The 17,252-nt window shown below is 35.4% G+C and overlaps 1 protein-coding gene across 1 annotated transcript; it reads left to right on the top strand.

Moving 5' to 3' along the window:
- Positions 1 to 61: 61 nt before the first annotated feature.
- LOC138324140 (glucose-induced degradation protein 4 homolog) lies at positions 62 to 15,951 on the top strand. Its single transcript, XM_069269226.1, has 5 exons — positions 62 to 227; positions 5,110 to 5,277; positions 7,803 to 7,904; positions 9,948 to 10,078; positions 11,718 to 15,951. The coding sequence occupies exons 1-5, from the start codon at positions 87 to 89 to the stop codon at positions 11,779 to 11,781; spliced, it is 606 nt and encodes a 201-aa protein (XP_069125327.1). The 5' UTR covers positions 62 to 86; the 3' UTR covers positions 11,782 to 15,951.
- Positions 15,952 to 17,252: the final 1,301 nt, after the last annotated feature.

Raw genomic sequence — 17,252 nt, 5'->3', positions numbered from 1 at the left:
GTTATGTTAGTCTTTAACGAATCAGCGATGCCGTATCAAAATAATTAACTTCCGGCTCAAATCAAACACAGCATCGACAGGTAACCATGCCTGTGAAGTTGGACCCCCCTCCTCCTGCAAATTCCAAACAACTTGGAGTAACTACAACTTTATTGTACAATGGATCACGGTTTCAAGGACATCAGAAAAGCAAAGGAAATTGTTACGACGTGGAAGTTGTTTTACAGGTAACCAGTTTGAGTGACTGTCGTTATCACACGTTATCTCTTTACAATCTCAACAGAAGTCGATTACCTTCACCGATTTTTGTTATCCTCCTTGAAACGCGTTTGCGGGGGATATTAAATTGGGCTCCGTCCGTCCGTCCGCCCGTCCGAGATTCTTTTCTGGGCTATAACCGGACAATGCGAAACACTTTGAAAACTTACAGGACATTCGGTCTGGTAATATTTTCATTTTTACCAGACCAGATGAAACTTTATCAGACCAGAGACATCTATTTAAGATTGACACATTTTTTTGTTCTGCTTTTGGGTGATGTGTATATTGTGCCTCAAAATTTTTAATATTTGATAATGGAAATATGACAAAAATATAACAAGCGAAGCTATGATAACAAACAAGTAATAATTTTCGAAGTTTTGAAATAGATTTTAATTGTGTAGTAACAAAAACCAAGGACGTATATGAGAAGGATAAGTCACACTGGGTTTTGGGGGAGTACCAGGCTGGAGCTTTTGTGTTTGTTCACTGACCGTGACGTTGGGCGACGACTGATGTATACTTTAATACCCCCCGGCGCAGCCTTTGATGTAGCTTGCGGGTGCGAGGGTTACTGTCTTACTTTCTGAAGCGGGCCGTCATTTGATGTAGCTTGCGGGTGCGAGGGTTACTGTCTTACTTTCTGAAGCGGGCCGTCATTTCATGAGCTGCCGTATTTTTTAATGAAAATTTAGACATATCCTCCAAATTTTCCGTCCTTAAAACAAGTTATAAACGTTGTGAAATTTAATAAACTTTACATTGGTGTTACGTTTGACTTGATAAGACAAGTATTTGTTGAGAAAAATGGTTTTTATTCCCGGTTCATAGGCGTCTCGCGTGGTGTTTAGTAATGTAAAGAGACAGACACGAATCCTTCTCACTTATAAACCCTTGCAAAAACTGATCCAATGGGAGGTTCTTGTTTACGCTAATCGACATGTGAATCTGAGAAAAAGCTAGAAGATTGGGCCTAGACTAATCATCTAATGCAATAACTAGGCCTAAACATGATTGTGTCTGTTATATTTACATATCAATTTTGAACCTGAATAATGAAGAAATTTACGTACATTTGCCCGGGCAAAATGAGCTTACGATCGTGATTAAACTTCAAAGGGCCGATCAACTTGCTTTGTTGTTTTGACACATAAAAAAGGCGGCAGGTGATGAAGCCATACGTTCACTGGGCCTAAACGTGTTTTGAGAATTCTTCCGGTATTGATCAATGCGGCAAACTAGCTTGATAATATTCCAGAAATTAATGCATATTAAAGCAGCAATGAAACAACGTAGCAAGTATTTTTTGTATCCATATTAGGCCTACTTACGAAACTTCCACACTGCACTGCTTCTATATCTCGTTCAACAAGACAATTGATACGCACATGTCTGGTGTAGTCTGGTTGAACGAGACTGCCAATGGCGGTTGTTGTAAGGAAGCATGGTTTCTCCAACCAATCGCGAACTAAAGTACGTTACGTTAACAAATAAACATATTTGAAAGTGCAAATGCTTTAATTAGATGTTAGAGCCAGTGATGATACTAAAGTAATAATCTACGGCTGTTGATGCAAATCGTATCAGTGTCAAATATCTTTGCTGATTCACTAATAAAATAACAAGCCATAACGATAACGTTAATCTGTCACCATGCTGATTTCTAGTAAAAGCAAAGTACATTTTATATTACTCGTGTGAAATTATTCATGCATTTTGTGCAATGGAACATGTTGTAATTTATGTTACAACATTTTATCGTATTTATGTGATATGCTTGTTGTGACACTGAAAATTGACCGGACATGTTGTCCAGAAAACTGTATTTTCAAACTAGACCGCTTTAAAGTTTACCAGACATGTCCGTCAGTCCGACGATGTTTGGGATTGTCTGCTATAACTCAAAAACATTTTGACACAGCTCCCTGAAACTTTCTGTGTACATCAGACAAGTGCCCTAGTTGTGCCTTTTGCAAATGCGGACCTTCCATGTTAGGTGTTTTTTCTATTACCATGGAAACTTAGTCAAAAATACCAATTACTGTTTCTTTTTGTTTCCGGGCTATAACCCCAAAACCGTTCAACGCAACTCCATGAAACTTTCTGTATATATGCCTTAGTTGTGCCTTTAAAGTTTGCTGTTGTGAATCTTCAATTTTTGGAATTTTTTCTGTTACCATGGAAACTCAGTCAAAAATACCAAATTACAGGGGTTTTTTGTTGCTGTATAACGGTACACTGTGGTTGACTGTGTGGCTTTGAAGTAGGGCGTCGCTCTCTTTGTAGTCTTCAAAGGAACGTTTTAGGGCGTCAATTTTACTATGAAATAGTCCAGGGGTGTAGAGATCGTAAGTGATCGAAACCCCTGGAATATCAAGGATGTTGTAGACATGGATATAAACAAGATGTACCTGTTTGTGTTCATTAGTAACTTTATAACAATATGATTATGATTGGCACAGTTGCTGAACATTTATAGGGTGGTATTTCAATAACAGGAGAGAGGAAAAAAGAGTGACTTAAACAGGGTTCAAACACACTAACTATATACATGAGCTCTATCGATTGAGCTACTGTCGTTATATGCACCTCTGGACTATCTCATAGTAAAAATGAAGGCATTCCAGGAGCAAAAAAATTACCACATACTTCCCTTTGAAGATTACAGGAAGTGATGCCCAACTTCAAAGCCATACAATTTCAGTTTATTTAATTCTTTATTTCTTTTGATGTGCTGCTGCATCAAAGGACTAAACTGCCTGTTTCATCTGTTGTCAAACATGGCGCCTTCTATTTTTCTATGGCATTGTACAGTGGTGAATATAATGAGAGTGTGGTAGTAATCCATGGAGCATCAAGGATGTACCAGCTGGTAAATTACCGCTAATTCCTGATGGAATTCTATCCACAGGACTCTTTTATATATTCAGAATACAATGTATTCCAGTTTTAGCCAGCTGGTAGGTTAATGGCTAGAGGATCGTTTTCAGAGGTCCTGGGTTTGAATCCAGATCTGTTTGCTACATTTTCTCATCTATTTCTTCTGTTCAGAGGTGTAACAATCACTGATGCATCGATGTATTTTATCGTTTGGTGGTGCATCGATGTATTGTATCGTTTGGTGGTGCATCGATGTATTGTATCGTTTGGTGGTGCATCGTTGTATTGTATCGTTTGGTGGTGCATCGATGTATTGTATCGTTTGGTGGTGCATCGTTGTATTGTATCGTTTGGTGGTGCATTGTTGTATTGTATCGTTTGGTGGTGCATCGTTGTATTGTATCGTTTGGTGGTGCATCAATGTATTGTATCGTTTGGTGGTGCATCAATGTATTGTATCGTTTGGTGGTGCATCGATGTATTGGTATCGTTTGGTGGTGCATCGATGTATTGGTATCGTTTGGTGGTGCATCGATGTATTGTTATCGTTTGGTGGTGCATCGTTGTATTGTATCGTTTGGTGGTGCATCAATGTATTGTATCGTTTGGTGGTGCATCAATGTATTGTATCGTTTGGTGGTGCATCGATGTATTGTATCGTTTGGTGGTGCATCGATGTATTGTATCGTTTGGTGGTGCATCGTTGTATTGTATCGTTTGGTGGTGCATCGTTGTATTGTATCGTTTGGTGGTGCATCAATGCATCGTGTGCAATTTATTAGTAGCGCGATATCTAAAAATAAAAATTGAACATTGGATTATCTTCCTTGGTCAACATCAGCCAAATGTTTGTTAGTAACAAAATGGCGGAATCCCACGAGGACCAAAACTCTAAACCTGTGGCCTATAAGGCAGCTTGCTGGTCTTATTTCATGTTTCTGTCTAAATCTAATAACGGAACATGGGAAATGGATAAAACTCGCGTCGTTTGTAATGAATGTAAGCAAAAGCTAAAATATTATGAAAATACAACCAATTTTAACCTAACAAATTTACAACGACACCACAACATTTGAAGTAATATGGCTAAATCAAGTGTACATGTGAGTATGCCTACAGAACATGCACAAACAACGTTACCTTCCATATTTGATAAAAACTTTAAATTTGATAGTAATCGATCAAATTGGAAAAAAGGATCCATTGCTAAATTCATTGTTCAGGACCTTCATCCATATTCTGTAGTAGAAAATAAAGGATTTCGCAAAATGTTAGAAACATTCGTCTTAGAATCGCAATATGTTATACATTCCGTCACATCAGCATTTCGCAGATAAAATAAAATAAAAAAAAAAACAAGTAAAAAAATCTCTGTCATTGTTAATTTTTATTTGATAATGTTATTATTTATTTCAGCAAGTTATTTCATAATGTCTATCAAAATATCACAATATGTATACGTATCGTATCGTGAAGCCTGTATCGTGATATGTATCGTATCGTCACATACCTCGTGATACACAGCACTACTTCTGTTACACTAGTGTCTTTATCACTGTTAATTATATAAGATCAGTGATTTGTTTAGGTACATTTGTGGCCGAATAAAGGCCCCTTCCCTTAGAGAAATTTTGCTGATTTCCCAATTTTATGTAAATACTTAAATTCCAAATAAAGAAAAACTCCCTAAAATATACATGTTTCAAGAAAGATGAAATGCAGTGTTTTCCCAATTTAAAAGGTACAGGAAATTATGGAGCAAGAAAATCACTGAAGATTATTTATACTTGTGTATCCTCATCAATGCAACAAGTTTTTTGAAATAACATACAAAATTAACACAAATTTAATATACAATTATAATAGCATTTTGAAAATAATATGGACATAGTCCCTTGATAATTGTGGAACCGATTACATGTCACCTTCACAACTTATATTTTCTTGTTTCTCTCTCTGTCTGGACAGCATGTTGACATGGAAAGCTCCTACTTGTGTGGATATTTAAAGATTAAAGGACTAACAGAAGAGTATCCGACTTTGACGACATTTTTTGACGGCGAAATAATCAGCAGAAAACACCCCTTTCTTACAAGGAAATGGGATGCAGACGAGGATGTTGACAGGAAGCATTGGGTAGGTGGTATAAAACTTGACAAACTTGGTAGAATGGTTCAAGTGTTAGTGACACATTGAGAAAATTGTATTTTCTGATATTAATGGTATATCTGTGTTGAGAGCATTTGATTAAGTCATATATCGTATTTTCCCCAATAGGGGTGTCAGCCGTCAGGCATGGGTAATTGGCTGAAGGGGACACCGTTATTTGAGACCATTTTTAGATATTTTTTTTTCTGAAACAGACTATAACTAACTAGTTTTTAAGTCAAGTAAGTATTGAAATTACTTAAGCCGTGCTACCCCAACTGAGAACGACGTGTATATACCACTACCGCTCTACCCCTGACTTGTATCGATGTATTGAATGAGTGTAGCTAGTTATTTATAGACTCGAGTACTGTCGCCAATCCACAGGTAAATCGCGGGCGCTCTGGCTACATTAGCTGTACCAAACACAATCGTAATTGTTACAAATACCATAAAAACTTGTGTAACTTACACACCAGTGTACTTTGCACATGTATATTTTATTAGGGCTGAAAATGCTGAAAAAAATCTACTATCGGTATATTTTGCTCATTATAAAATTTTGGGGAAAACGATGTCTGGGGAACCACAAATTCAATGTTATAAAGGTGGTACATTCACAATAAATGCTTGACAACTTGCACAAAGAAGTGTTGTATTTAGAAGAAATAACATTATAATATAATTGCACTGTGTTTGTTTTCTTTTATTGGCCACCGTAACTGAAACAGTGAAATATATCTTGCAGAACATGTAAAAAACATTGGCAGTCTGCCATACTCTGTACACATGTCAATGTCTAGAGACATTACACATGAATAGTTATCGGAACTATTTGAAAATATTATAATATTGTTACTTAAAATTGCCACAACAAGTTATAAGTGTGTTTGAGATCATTACCAAAACAAACTTTTAAAAGCAATCAGATAGCAGATACGGTACGTTGGCTTGCAATAATCACATTGTGAGTTAACTCAACTACCTGTACAGCACCAAATCCAAGCTGATGGCTAATTATATATAACAGAACGCTTAAAAAAAATGCCACTAACCTTGTAGCTTGTTAGTTTTGCTGTAATAATATTACAAACCATTAATTATTGAAAATCATAAATATAGGCAGTTTAGGACTCATCTTATAAATACCACGTGTGTTTTGACTTTTTGCACCCTGTCTGCAGCCAGGACATGGTATGGCGGTTCCCTACATAATGAGCATCGCTAGATCTATAAGGAGTTTCATATGCAATTTTACTAGAAATATGAAGATTTGTTCAAATATCTAAAATAAAGAAATACTAGTCAGTGAATGGAATGCAATTTGAAGAATATTTGTTATGTTTATAAGTAGATACAGACGCATTGTTGATGATATATTGATCGGTTAAGCTAACTAGCCATTCAGTTCCGTTAAGCTGGATGAGAGGCCGGAGCGTAGCATCCAGTACCAATTTACCTGTGGATTTAGTGACAGTACTCGAGCCTATAAATAACACGGCACACTAGTACAGTACACTCATTAATACATCGAAACAAGTCAGCAGTAAAGCGGTAGGGGTTTATATACCCGCGTCGTTCTTAGTTGGGTTTGCACGGCTGTAATAACGAAGAAATGTATGCACCAGAAGTATTGAACATTAGTTAAATGTGTATGTTTTACAGAATTTTGGTATTTCATGCTAGAATATTTGTTAACCATGCGCTCACAAAATGATTTTCAATTGCTACTTTCGTTTTGTGCCAGATGGGAAATACTGGCTAGAACACACAATAAAACGTTAAGAAATGATACCATTTCTGTTATTAAGAAACCTTTATCATAGATATACAATAAGTATTCAATATTCATAAAACCTGTATAGATTTGCAAAAAAAGTTGTTGCCAGTTAGTGTTCATTTACACAAGTGTGTGGGATTAGTAGAATCTTTCACCCCTATTGGGGTGAGACAGGAGAATCTCAACCCGAGGGGTAACATTCTTAAGTTGTCAAACACGAGGCTGTGCCGAGTGTTTGACAGCTTAAGAATCTTATCCCGAGGGCTGAGATCTCCTGTCTCTCCCCAAAGAGGGTGAATGATTCTTTTTCTCTTACCCCATGCACCACTTTATGTCTCTAATAAACATGTCACTTATGCAAGCGAGGATGACATGACCTCAATGAATCGCCGTCTTCTTGATGTCATTTCTTTGTTGTCTTGACGTTATATCGTGTAGCTTGTCTTTACCCTAGGGTGAGATAGAAAAATCTCACACCAGTAAAACTGTGGATATCCCTGTCTGGAGTAAGAGAAATTCAAGTGACACGTTTTGATTTTAACATGAGGGATTTCACAATTTCTATGCATAACACTTGGCAAATATGTCCAATGCAATAAATTTAGTTCTTATACAAGATGATATTGATGTATTATTTAATAGGTCTGTGAGTCAAAGCTTGACTGGTTTGCCTAAGATAACATTAACATTAGAATGGAAATGGTTTTTTATGTTCCTTTTCTTTTATTTTCAGGGGAAATTTTTATCGTTCTACCAATTTGCAAAGACTTTTAATTCTGATACATTTGATTATGAAGATTTAAAAACGACAGATTATGTGTTCATGAGATGGAAGGTGAGTTTTATAAATCTAGATTCAAATCAAATTAAGTTTTACGAATTATTTTACAATTATTTTCATCATGGTTTTGGTTGTTTTGACATTTATAAATAGGCCTTCATAATTTAGTACCATCAAACCCATTGATGTAAAATAATATCTTTCTGGTAAATAAAGTTATACTGTTTTGCGGATGTGAGGATATCTTTCTGGTAAATAAAGTTATACTGTTTTGAGGATGTGAGGATATCTTTCTGGTAAATAAAGTAATACTGTTTTGCGGATGTGAGGATATCTTTCTGGTAAATAAAGTAATACTGTTTTGCGGATGTGAGGATATCTTTCTGGTAAATAAAGTTATACTGTTTTGAGGATGTGAGGATATCTTTCTGGTAAATAAAGTTATACTGTTTTGCGGATGTGAGGATATCTTTCTGGTAAATAAAGTTATACTGTTTTGCGGATGTGAGGATATCTTTCTGGTAAATAAAGTAATACTGTTTTGCGGATGTGAGGATATCTTTCTGGTAAATAAAGTAATACTGTTTTGCGGATGTGAGGATATCTTTCTGGTAAATAAAGTTATACTGTTTTGGGATGTGAGGATATCTTTCTGGTAAATAAAGTAATACTGTTTTGCGGATGTGAGGATATCTTTCTGGTAAATATTAAAGTAATACTGTTTTGCAGATGTGAGGATATCTTTCTGGTAAATAAAGTAATACTGTTTTTGCGGATGTGAGGATATCTTTCTGGTAAATAAAGTAATACTGTTTTGCGGATGTGAGGATATCTTTCTGGTAAATAAAGTAATACTGTTTTGCGGATGTGAGGATATCTTACTGGTAAATAAAGTTATACTGTTTTGCGGATGTGAGGATATCTTTCTGGTAAATAAAGTTATACTGTGTGCGGATGTGAGGATATCTTTCTGGTAAATAAAGTAATACTGTTTTGTGGATGTGAGGATATCTTTCTGGTAAATAAAGTTATATACTGTTTTGTGGATGTGAGGCATATATACTGTGATTATTTCATCTGTTGATCATGATGATAAAGACATTATAACGCAAGGACTATGAACACCTGCTGATTTCTGCCACTATCACAGATATTGTAAAATGGCCATTAACATCATTTTTTGATTAATTTTGTGCAATTGGTGTGACACATGGATGTCTATAATTTGACACAGCATATATACTTCAATAAAGGTTACCATGGAAACTTAATGGATGTTGTCATGGTCTTAAATAAGGGGGAGAGGTATATTAGTTAACCACTGCCATACAGTTATAGTTTTGTATATAATATGTATTAAAAAAAGATTATTACAAGACTAGCTACTGCTACACAGGCAATATGTCTTCAGGTCAATTGGGCCTGAAATTCACCTGAAATTGAAGTCAATTTTGCAAGATTTTTTTCATGTCAATTTCACCTGAAAATTTTTTCATTTAAAATTCAGGTCAATTTCAGGTCAAAGTGACCTGACAAATGCTTCAGGTCAATTTCAACTTAAAAAATCTTAATGTGAATTCAGGTCAAAATTTTCATATGAATTTCAGGTCAATTTCACCTGAAAAACTCTTCATGTGAAATTCAGGTCAATTTCAGATCAATTTCATATTAATTTCAGGTCAAGATTTTGACCTGAAATGACTTTTTTGTCCTTTACAGGTAAATTTGACCTGAAAAATTCCACCTGAAATTGACCTGAATTTACCTGAAGACATATTGCCTGTGTACTGTTGTAGCAGAAAACAAAATACTTCTGACTTCACTATTGAGAAGTTAACAAAAGCAACAGTAGCCCACTAAAGTCCACTGTTACTTGTCTACCTGGTCATAAAATCATTTCAGTGAAATTCAGACTTTTTTTTTACAACTCAATTTTATTCCAATTTTTGTCGAAGATGGGTTGACTTAATACATTTATATTGACAGAATTCCATGTATGATATAATTTCTTGATTTCTGTATTCTTGATAAATTGACCTTTATATTTTGACAATTCCATGTATCATATAATTTCTTGATTTCTCTAATTCTACACAGGAGCATTTTTTGGTACCAGACCACACTATAAAAGATATAAATGGAGCATCCTTTGCTGGATTTTATTATATCTGCTTTCAAAAGTCGACATCAACGATAGAAGGCTATTACTATCATAGGAGCTCTGAATGGTAATTTGTTTTATAAATCTTTTTATCAAATAACTCTTGTGTTCAACCATGACTCCTGCCATGAATCATGCAAATCAGTTAAACAGGGTCTTCAAATTCCAGGTTTTGAGAATAAGGTTGAGCTGTATAACAAAAAGTACCAAAATAACTAATTCATATGTGTAGTGATTCAGGATCAGTTACTATCCAATGAACATTACTATTGTAACCAGGGTTTTTGCCAGCTATTTTGGAAAAAGGACCCTGAGCAAAAATTGGGAAAATATTATCGGTGTTTTTAAAAAATTGGGAAATTATCATCCTCATTTTAATTTAAGTCTGACTCAAAATATTCATTAACTATTGAGTCAGTGTTCAGTAATAAAAAAATGATTTATTTATCATTTTAATTATTTTTGATGCTGTATGTAATTTATATTGCATGTAAAAGATATTCCACCGCTGACAAACAGTATTTTTTCTCTATAAAAAAAAAAAAAAAGAGCAGACGAACTAGTATTTTTTGTACAGTTACAAAAGTTATTTTCTGTACACCATTACCGCCATTAAAAAGTTTGAGCTTCTTCTTTTATTTTAAGATAAAAATATGAAAATAATTAATTGCATTCCAAAAAATATCTTTGGCACTATGTCATATCGAATGAAGTACTGATAGTGCATGCACCAAAAGCAAAATAAATTATTTTCTATATTATTTTTTGTGATAATTAGACATATCCATACACGATAAAACACAAATTATAGTTCAAATGATGAGTATTGTTTATGCTCTGTCGACGATGTCCAGAGCGTTCAAAATAAAATACTTGGAACGTACAAATGTAACTGATCAATGCAGAGATTATGGCAAAATGCAAGTACATGAGGCCTATGTAAATTGTCAAAGACATTTAATAACGAAACATACTAGATATAATAGATATATACCGGACCCTATAAAGGCCTGGCAAAAACCCTGGTAACAATGAACATTACTCTTGTAACAATGAACATTACTCTTGTAACAATAAACATTACTCTTGTAACAATGAACATTACTCTTGTAACAATGAACATTACTCTTGTAACAATGAACATTACTCTTGTAACAATGAACATTACTCTTGTAACAATGGACATTACTATTGTAACAATGGACATTACTATTGTAACAATAAACATTACTCTTGTAACAATGGACATTACTTTTGTAACAATGGACATTACTCTTGTAACAATGAACATTACTATTGTAACAATGGACATTACTCTTGTAACAATGAACATTACTATTGTAACAATGAACATTACTATTGTAACAATAAACATTACTCTTGTAACAATGGACATTACTCTTGTAACAATAAACATTACTCTTGTAACAATGGACATTACTCTTGTAACAATGGACATTACTATTGTAACACTAAACATTACTATTGTAACAATAAACATTACTCTTGTAACAATGGACATTACTCTTGTAACAATGGACATTACTCTTGTAACAATGGACATTACTATTGTAACACTAAACATTACTATTGTAACAATAAACATTACTCTTGTAACAATGAACATTACTATTGTAACACTAAACATTACTATTGTAACAATAAACTTTACTCTTGTAACAATGAACATTACTTTTTCTTTGCAGGTTTCAGTCTCTAAATCTTATCCATGTGCCAGAACACAGTATACCTGTGTATCAATTCAGATGACGTCGCGTCACTTCCAACTTCCTGTGATAACTATTTATTGTGTACATAATTTGATGAAGGATATGCTATCAAGACATAATCCCTGTGATTTATGGATTAAATTGCCTTGATAAGAAACCATTAATAATTAATCAGTAATTAACGTCTGTTCCAGCGACATATATGTTTGTTATAGCTTTATATGAAGCCACCGGTATTCTGTACTCAGCTGGATGGGATGGATTTGTTAAATTGGTGCTCTGAGAGTTTTACAGTCTCCCAGTATGAAGAAGTGTAGCAGGGGAGAGAACTAGGATTAGATAACGGGAGTGAGGTTTATAATGGTTCACTTTGACAAGACATCCAGGTTTATATAGATTTTATGCTAAGGACATTCGGTGTACATTTACACAAGAAGCATGTATTAATTTCATGTAATTACTGCATATGTATTCTGTGTTGAATAACTTCTACATTGGCTAACCATGGTATAAATATGAAATTCATAACTCAACCTAGTAAAAATACAAACAAACAAAAAAAAAATAAAAACTCGGTAGAGGATAAAAGTGAAAATAAGTGAGAAACCATGTTTAGCTTGTTGATGTGTGATGTCAGATTGACAGAAGATTAACTTAATATATGTGTATATGTTGAATAGTGAATATCATGTAAACTTATTAACATTTGTGTTACATATAGTGTTAATACAGCATTTCCTGATTGGGGTGTTATGCATTTGAATATGCATGTATGACACTTTGTTGTCATTTATGCCATTTACAAATTTCTTTAGATCGACTTAATTGAGCAAAAATTGATTGTTGTCGTTTATTTATGATTGCAAGATAATTTGTTAGCAAGGGATATTATGTTGTAAACAAACAATAATGCTATCAATTATTGCTCATATCAGAAACATATATACAAGTGATTGGCAACTCCACTATTTTTTGCAATCAGCAGACGTACCCCAGTATGTGCCCAGGGGTTTCATTATCTTTTAGGGAAAGCGGTACGATTTCAATTTCAGGGGGGTACATTTCTATACCATCTGTATGCTATTTAAGGAAATTTCGCCCAAATCAGGTGGTACCACAGCCAGGTTTAACCGGCAAAAAGTACCGGGTACTTCCTGATATTGAATCCTCTGATATAATTGTGCTTAGGAGTATTTAGGTGTACTTTTAAAAAGTTAAATACAGTTATAACTTTGATATGTTACGAAAGTTCAGTAATTTTCAGATGGCTTGAGTACGATTTTGGAAAGAAAAAATAGTATTTTAACTTATATACTAATAAAACAAAATACACTTCTGGGTTTGAATGTCTGATTTTTGAAAAACCAGGTAAAATTGCTTATCTTCATGGTTTCAAAAATCATATTAATTGGGAAAACTGGTCCCAACAAACCATGATATAATTTTTAATCTTTGTATTGATGCAAAAATATCATGTTTAAAATAACACACTTAAAAGAAGTTAACCAAGAGGAAATACCTATAAACAAGCTTAAGAGGTCAACAAAGACATAGAAGGAGTTTCCAATCTCTATGTATAAATGTTTCTGGTTATATGAGCACATCAATCTGTCTGATGAAAACACTCATTTACCCCTGAAATAATGTAATGTGGACTTTTCCTGGCTTTGGACTTAAATGTCTAAAAGTATCGTAAAGTGTGAATACTTACTGTGTAGTGTATATATACCTACTATATAGTACATGGTCATGTCCCTCCTGTACAGTTATCTCCCCTTACTGTCTATACAGTACATGGTCATGTCCCTCCTGTATAATTATCCCCCCTTGCTGTCTATACAGTACATGGTCATGTCCCTCAAGTATAGTTATCTCCCCTTACTGTCTATACAGTACATGGTCATATCCCTCAAGTATAGTTATCTCCCCTTACTGTCTATACAGTACATGGTCCTGTCCCTCCTGTACAGTTATCTCCCCTTACTGTCTATACAGTACATGGTCATGTCCCTCAAGTATAGTTTTCTCCCCTTACTGTCTATACAGTACATGGTCATGTCCCTCCTGTACAGTTATCTCCCCTTACTGTCTATACAGAACATTGTCATGTCCCTCCTGTACAGTTATCTCCCCTTACTGTCTAGTGTCTATACAGTACATGGTCCTGTCCCTTCTGTACAGTTATCTCCCTTTACTATCTATACAGTACATGGTCCTGTCCCTTCTGTACAGTTATCTCCCCTTACTGTCTATACAGTACATGGTCCTGTCCCTCCTGTACAGTTATCTCCCCTTACTGTCTATACAGTACATGATCCTGTCCCTCCTGTATAGTTATATCCCCTTACTGTCTATACAGTACATGGTCATGTCCCTCCTGTACAGTTATCTCCCCTTACTGTCTATACAGTACATGATCCTGTCCCTCCAGTATAGTTATCTCCCCTTACTGTCTATACAGTACATGGTCCTGTCCCTCCTGTATAGTTATATCCCCTTACTGGCTATACAGTACATGGTCATGTCCCTCCTGTACAGTTATATCCCCTTACTGTCTATACAGTACATGGTCCTGTCCCTCAAGTATAGTTTTCTCCCCTTACTGTCTATACAGTACATGGTCCTGTCCCTCAAGTATAGTTATCTCCCCTTACTGTCTATACAGTACATGGTCATGTCCCTCCAGTATAGTTATCTCCCCTTACTGTCTATACAGTACATGGTCATGTCCCTCCAGTATAGTTATCTCCCCTTACTGTCTATACAGTACATGGTCATGTCCCTCCAGTATAGTTATCTCCCCTTACTGTCTATACAGTACATGGTCCTGTCCCTCCTGTATAGTTATATCCCCTTACTGTCTATACAGTACATGGTCCTGTCCCTCCTGTACAGTTATCTCCCCTTACTGTCTATACAGTACATGGTCCTGTCCCTCCAGTATAGTTATCTCCCCTTACTGTCTATACAGAACATTGTCATGTCCCTCCTGTACAGTTATCTCCCCTTACTGTCTAGTGTCTATACAGTACATGGTCCTGTCCCTTCTGTACAGTTATCTCCCTTTACTATCTATACAGTACATGGTCCTGTCCCTTCTGTACAGTTATCTCCCCTTACTGTCTATACAGTACATGGTCCTGTCCCTCCTGTACAGTTATCTCCCCTTACTGTCTATACAGTACATGATCCTGTCCCTCCTGTATAGTTATATCCCCTTACTGTCTATACAGTACATGGTCATGTCCCTCCTGTACAGTTATCTCCCCTTACTGTCTATACAGTACATGATCCTGTCCCTCCAGTATAGTTATCTCCCCTTACTGTCTATACAGTACATGGTCCTGTCCCTCCTGTATAGTTATATCCCCTTACTGGCTATACAGTACATGGTCATGTCCCTCCTGTACAGTTATATCCCCTTACTGTCTATACAGTACATGGTCCTGTCCCTCAAGTATAGTTTTCTCCCCTTACTGTCTATACAGTACATGGTCCTGTCCCTCAAGTATAGTTATCTCCCCTTACTGTCTATACAGTACATGGTCATGTCCCTCCAGTATAGTTATCTCCCCTTACTGTCTATACAGTACATGGTCATGTCCCTCCAGTATAGTTATCTCCCCTTACTGTCTATACAGTACATGGTCATGTCCCTCCAGTATAGTTATCTCCCCTTACTGTCTATACAGTACATGGTCCTGTCCCTCCTGTATAGTTATATCCCCTTACTGTCTATACAGTACATGGTCCTGTCCCTCCTGTACAGTTATCTCCCCTTACTGTCTATACAGTACATGGTCCTGTCCCTCCAGTATAGTTATCTCCCCTTACTGTCTATACAGTACATGGTTATGTCCCTCCAGTATAGTTATCTCCCCTTACTGTCTATACAGTACATGGTCATGTCCCTCCAGTATAGTTATCTCCCCTTACTGTCTATACAGTACATGGTCATGTCCCTCCAGTATAGTTATCTCTCCTTGCTGTCTATACATTACATGGTCCCCTTACTTCTGTACAGTTATCTCCCCTTGGTCCCCAACAAGATTTTGACAAGCTTTAATGTTTTGTATAATGCTGTGCAGGCAGTGTAGTAGTGCATATTGTACCCGATGTCTGCTAATAGACAACAGCTTTAATATTGATATGTGTATTTGTAAAAATGAAAAATGATATGTTTCTGTTTTTATAAAAGATACCAATTTTCTTCATTGTCAAGTGTTCTTTTTAGGTCAAAGAATAAACTTTTCATTCATACGACTCAATAATCAAAAGGCTCAGGGTACTGATATTTTGCCTGTAGCATCCTCAACCCATATAAATCCTACTTACCCTCTTGGTTTTACAGGGGGTCAGTAACTATGGGGCGCCATTGTACTATTTTCTCCGCTTTTTGGATATCTAAAATTCGAATTAGTGATATCCAAAATTTGAATTCTTGATATCCAAAAATCAATTATTGATATCCAAAAAATATCTTGATATCCATAATCAATTATTGATATCCAAAAATACAATTTTGGATATCTAGAATATGATTTTAGATATCGAGAATACGATTGATTGATATAGAAAAATCCATTTTTGGATATCCAAAATTCTAAATGATTTATTGGTATCCAAAAATTCCAACCATTTCTTGATATTCAAAATTCGAATTTTTGATATCAAGAAATACTTTTTGGATATCAATAATTCGAATTTTGGATATCAATAAATAGTTTTCAATTTTAGATATCAAGAAATCGAAGTCTTGATATCCAAAATAATCGTTTCAACATTGGTAAAACAAGGGAGAATTTATTATGATATCCAAAATTCGAATTCTTGATATCAAGAAATGATTGTATAAATCGAATTTTGGATATCCAAAAAGCGGAGAAAATAGTACAACAGTGCCCCATAAGTAACTGACCCACAAATTTATCGCATCGAGGATGATTTGTTTGTTTTATTAAGTATTAGTATATCATTTATTTTGAAAATTGGAAATTAGATAGTGCACATCGAGTCCTAGAAAGAAACACTGTTAGATAGTGCACATCGAGTCCTACACGCACCGTTAGATGGTGCACATCGAGTCTTAGAAACAACATTAGATGGTGCACATCGAGTCCTAGACACACTGTTAGATAGTGTACATCGAGTCCTAGAAACACTGTTAGTGTACATCGAATCCTAGAAATACCTTTAGATAGTGCACATCGAGTCCTAGAATCATTGTTAGATAGTGCACATCGAGTCCTAGAAACACTGTTAGATAGTGCACATCGAGTCCTAGAAACACTGTTAGATAGTGCACATCGAGTCCTAGAAACACTGTTAGATAGTGCACATCGAGTCCTAGAAATACTGTTAGATAGTGCACATCGAGTCCTAGAAACACTGTTAAGTGTACATCGAGTCCTAAAAATACCTTTAGATAGTGCACATCGAGTCCCTTAGAAACACTGTTAGATGGTGCACATCGAGTCCTAGAAACACTGTTAGATAGTGCACATCGAGTCC

The sequence above is a fragment of the Argopecten irradians genome, chromosome 5, assembly GCF_041381155.1.
Source record: "Argopecten irradians isolate NY chromosome 5, Ai_NY, whole genome shotgun sequence".
Taxonomy (NCBI): Eukaryota; Metazoa; Mollusca; class Bivalvia; order Pectinida; family Pectinidae; genus Argopecten; species Argopecten irradians.
The sequence above is the reverse complement of the archived record's forward strand: the minus strand, read 5'-3'. Positions and strand labels throughout refer to the sequence as shown.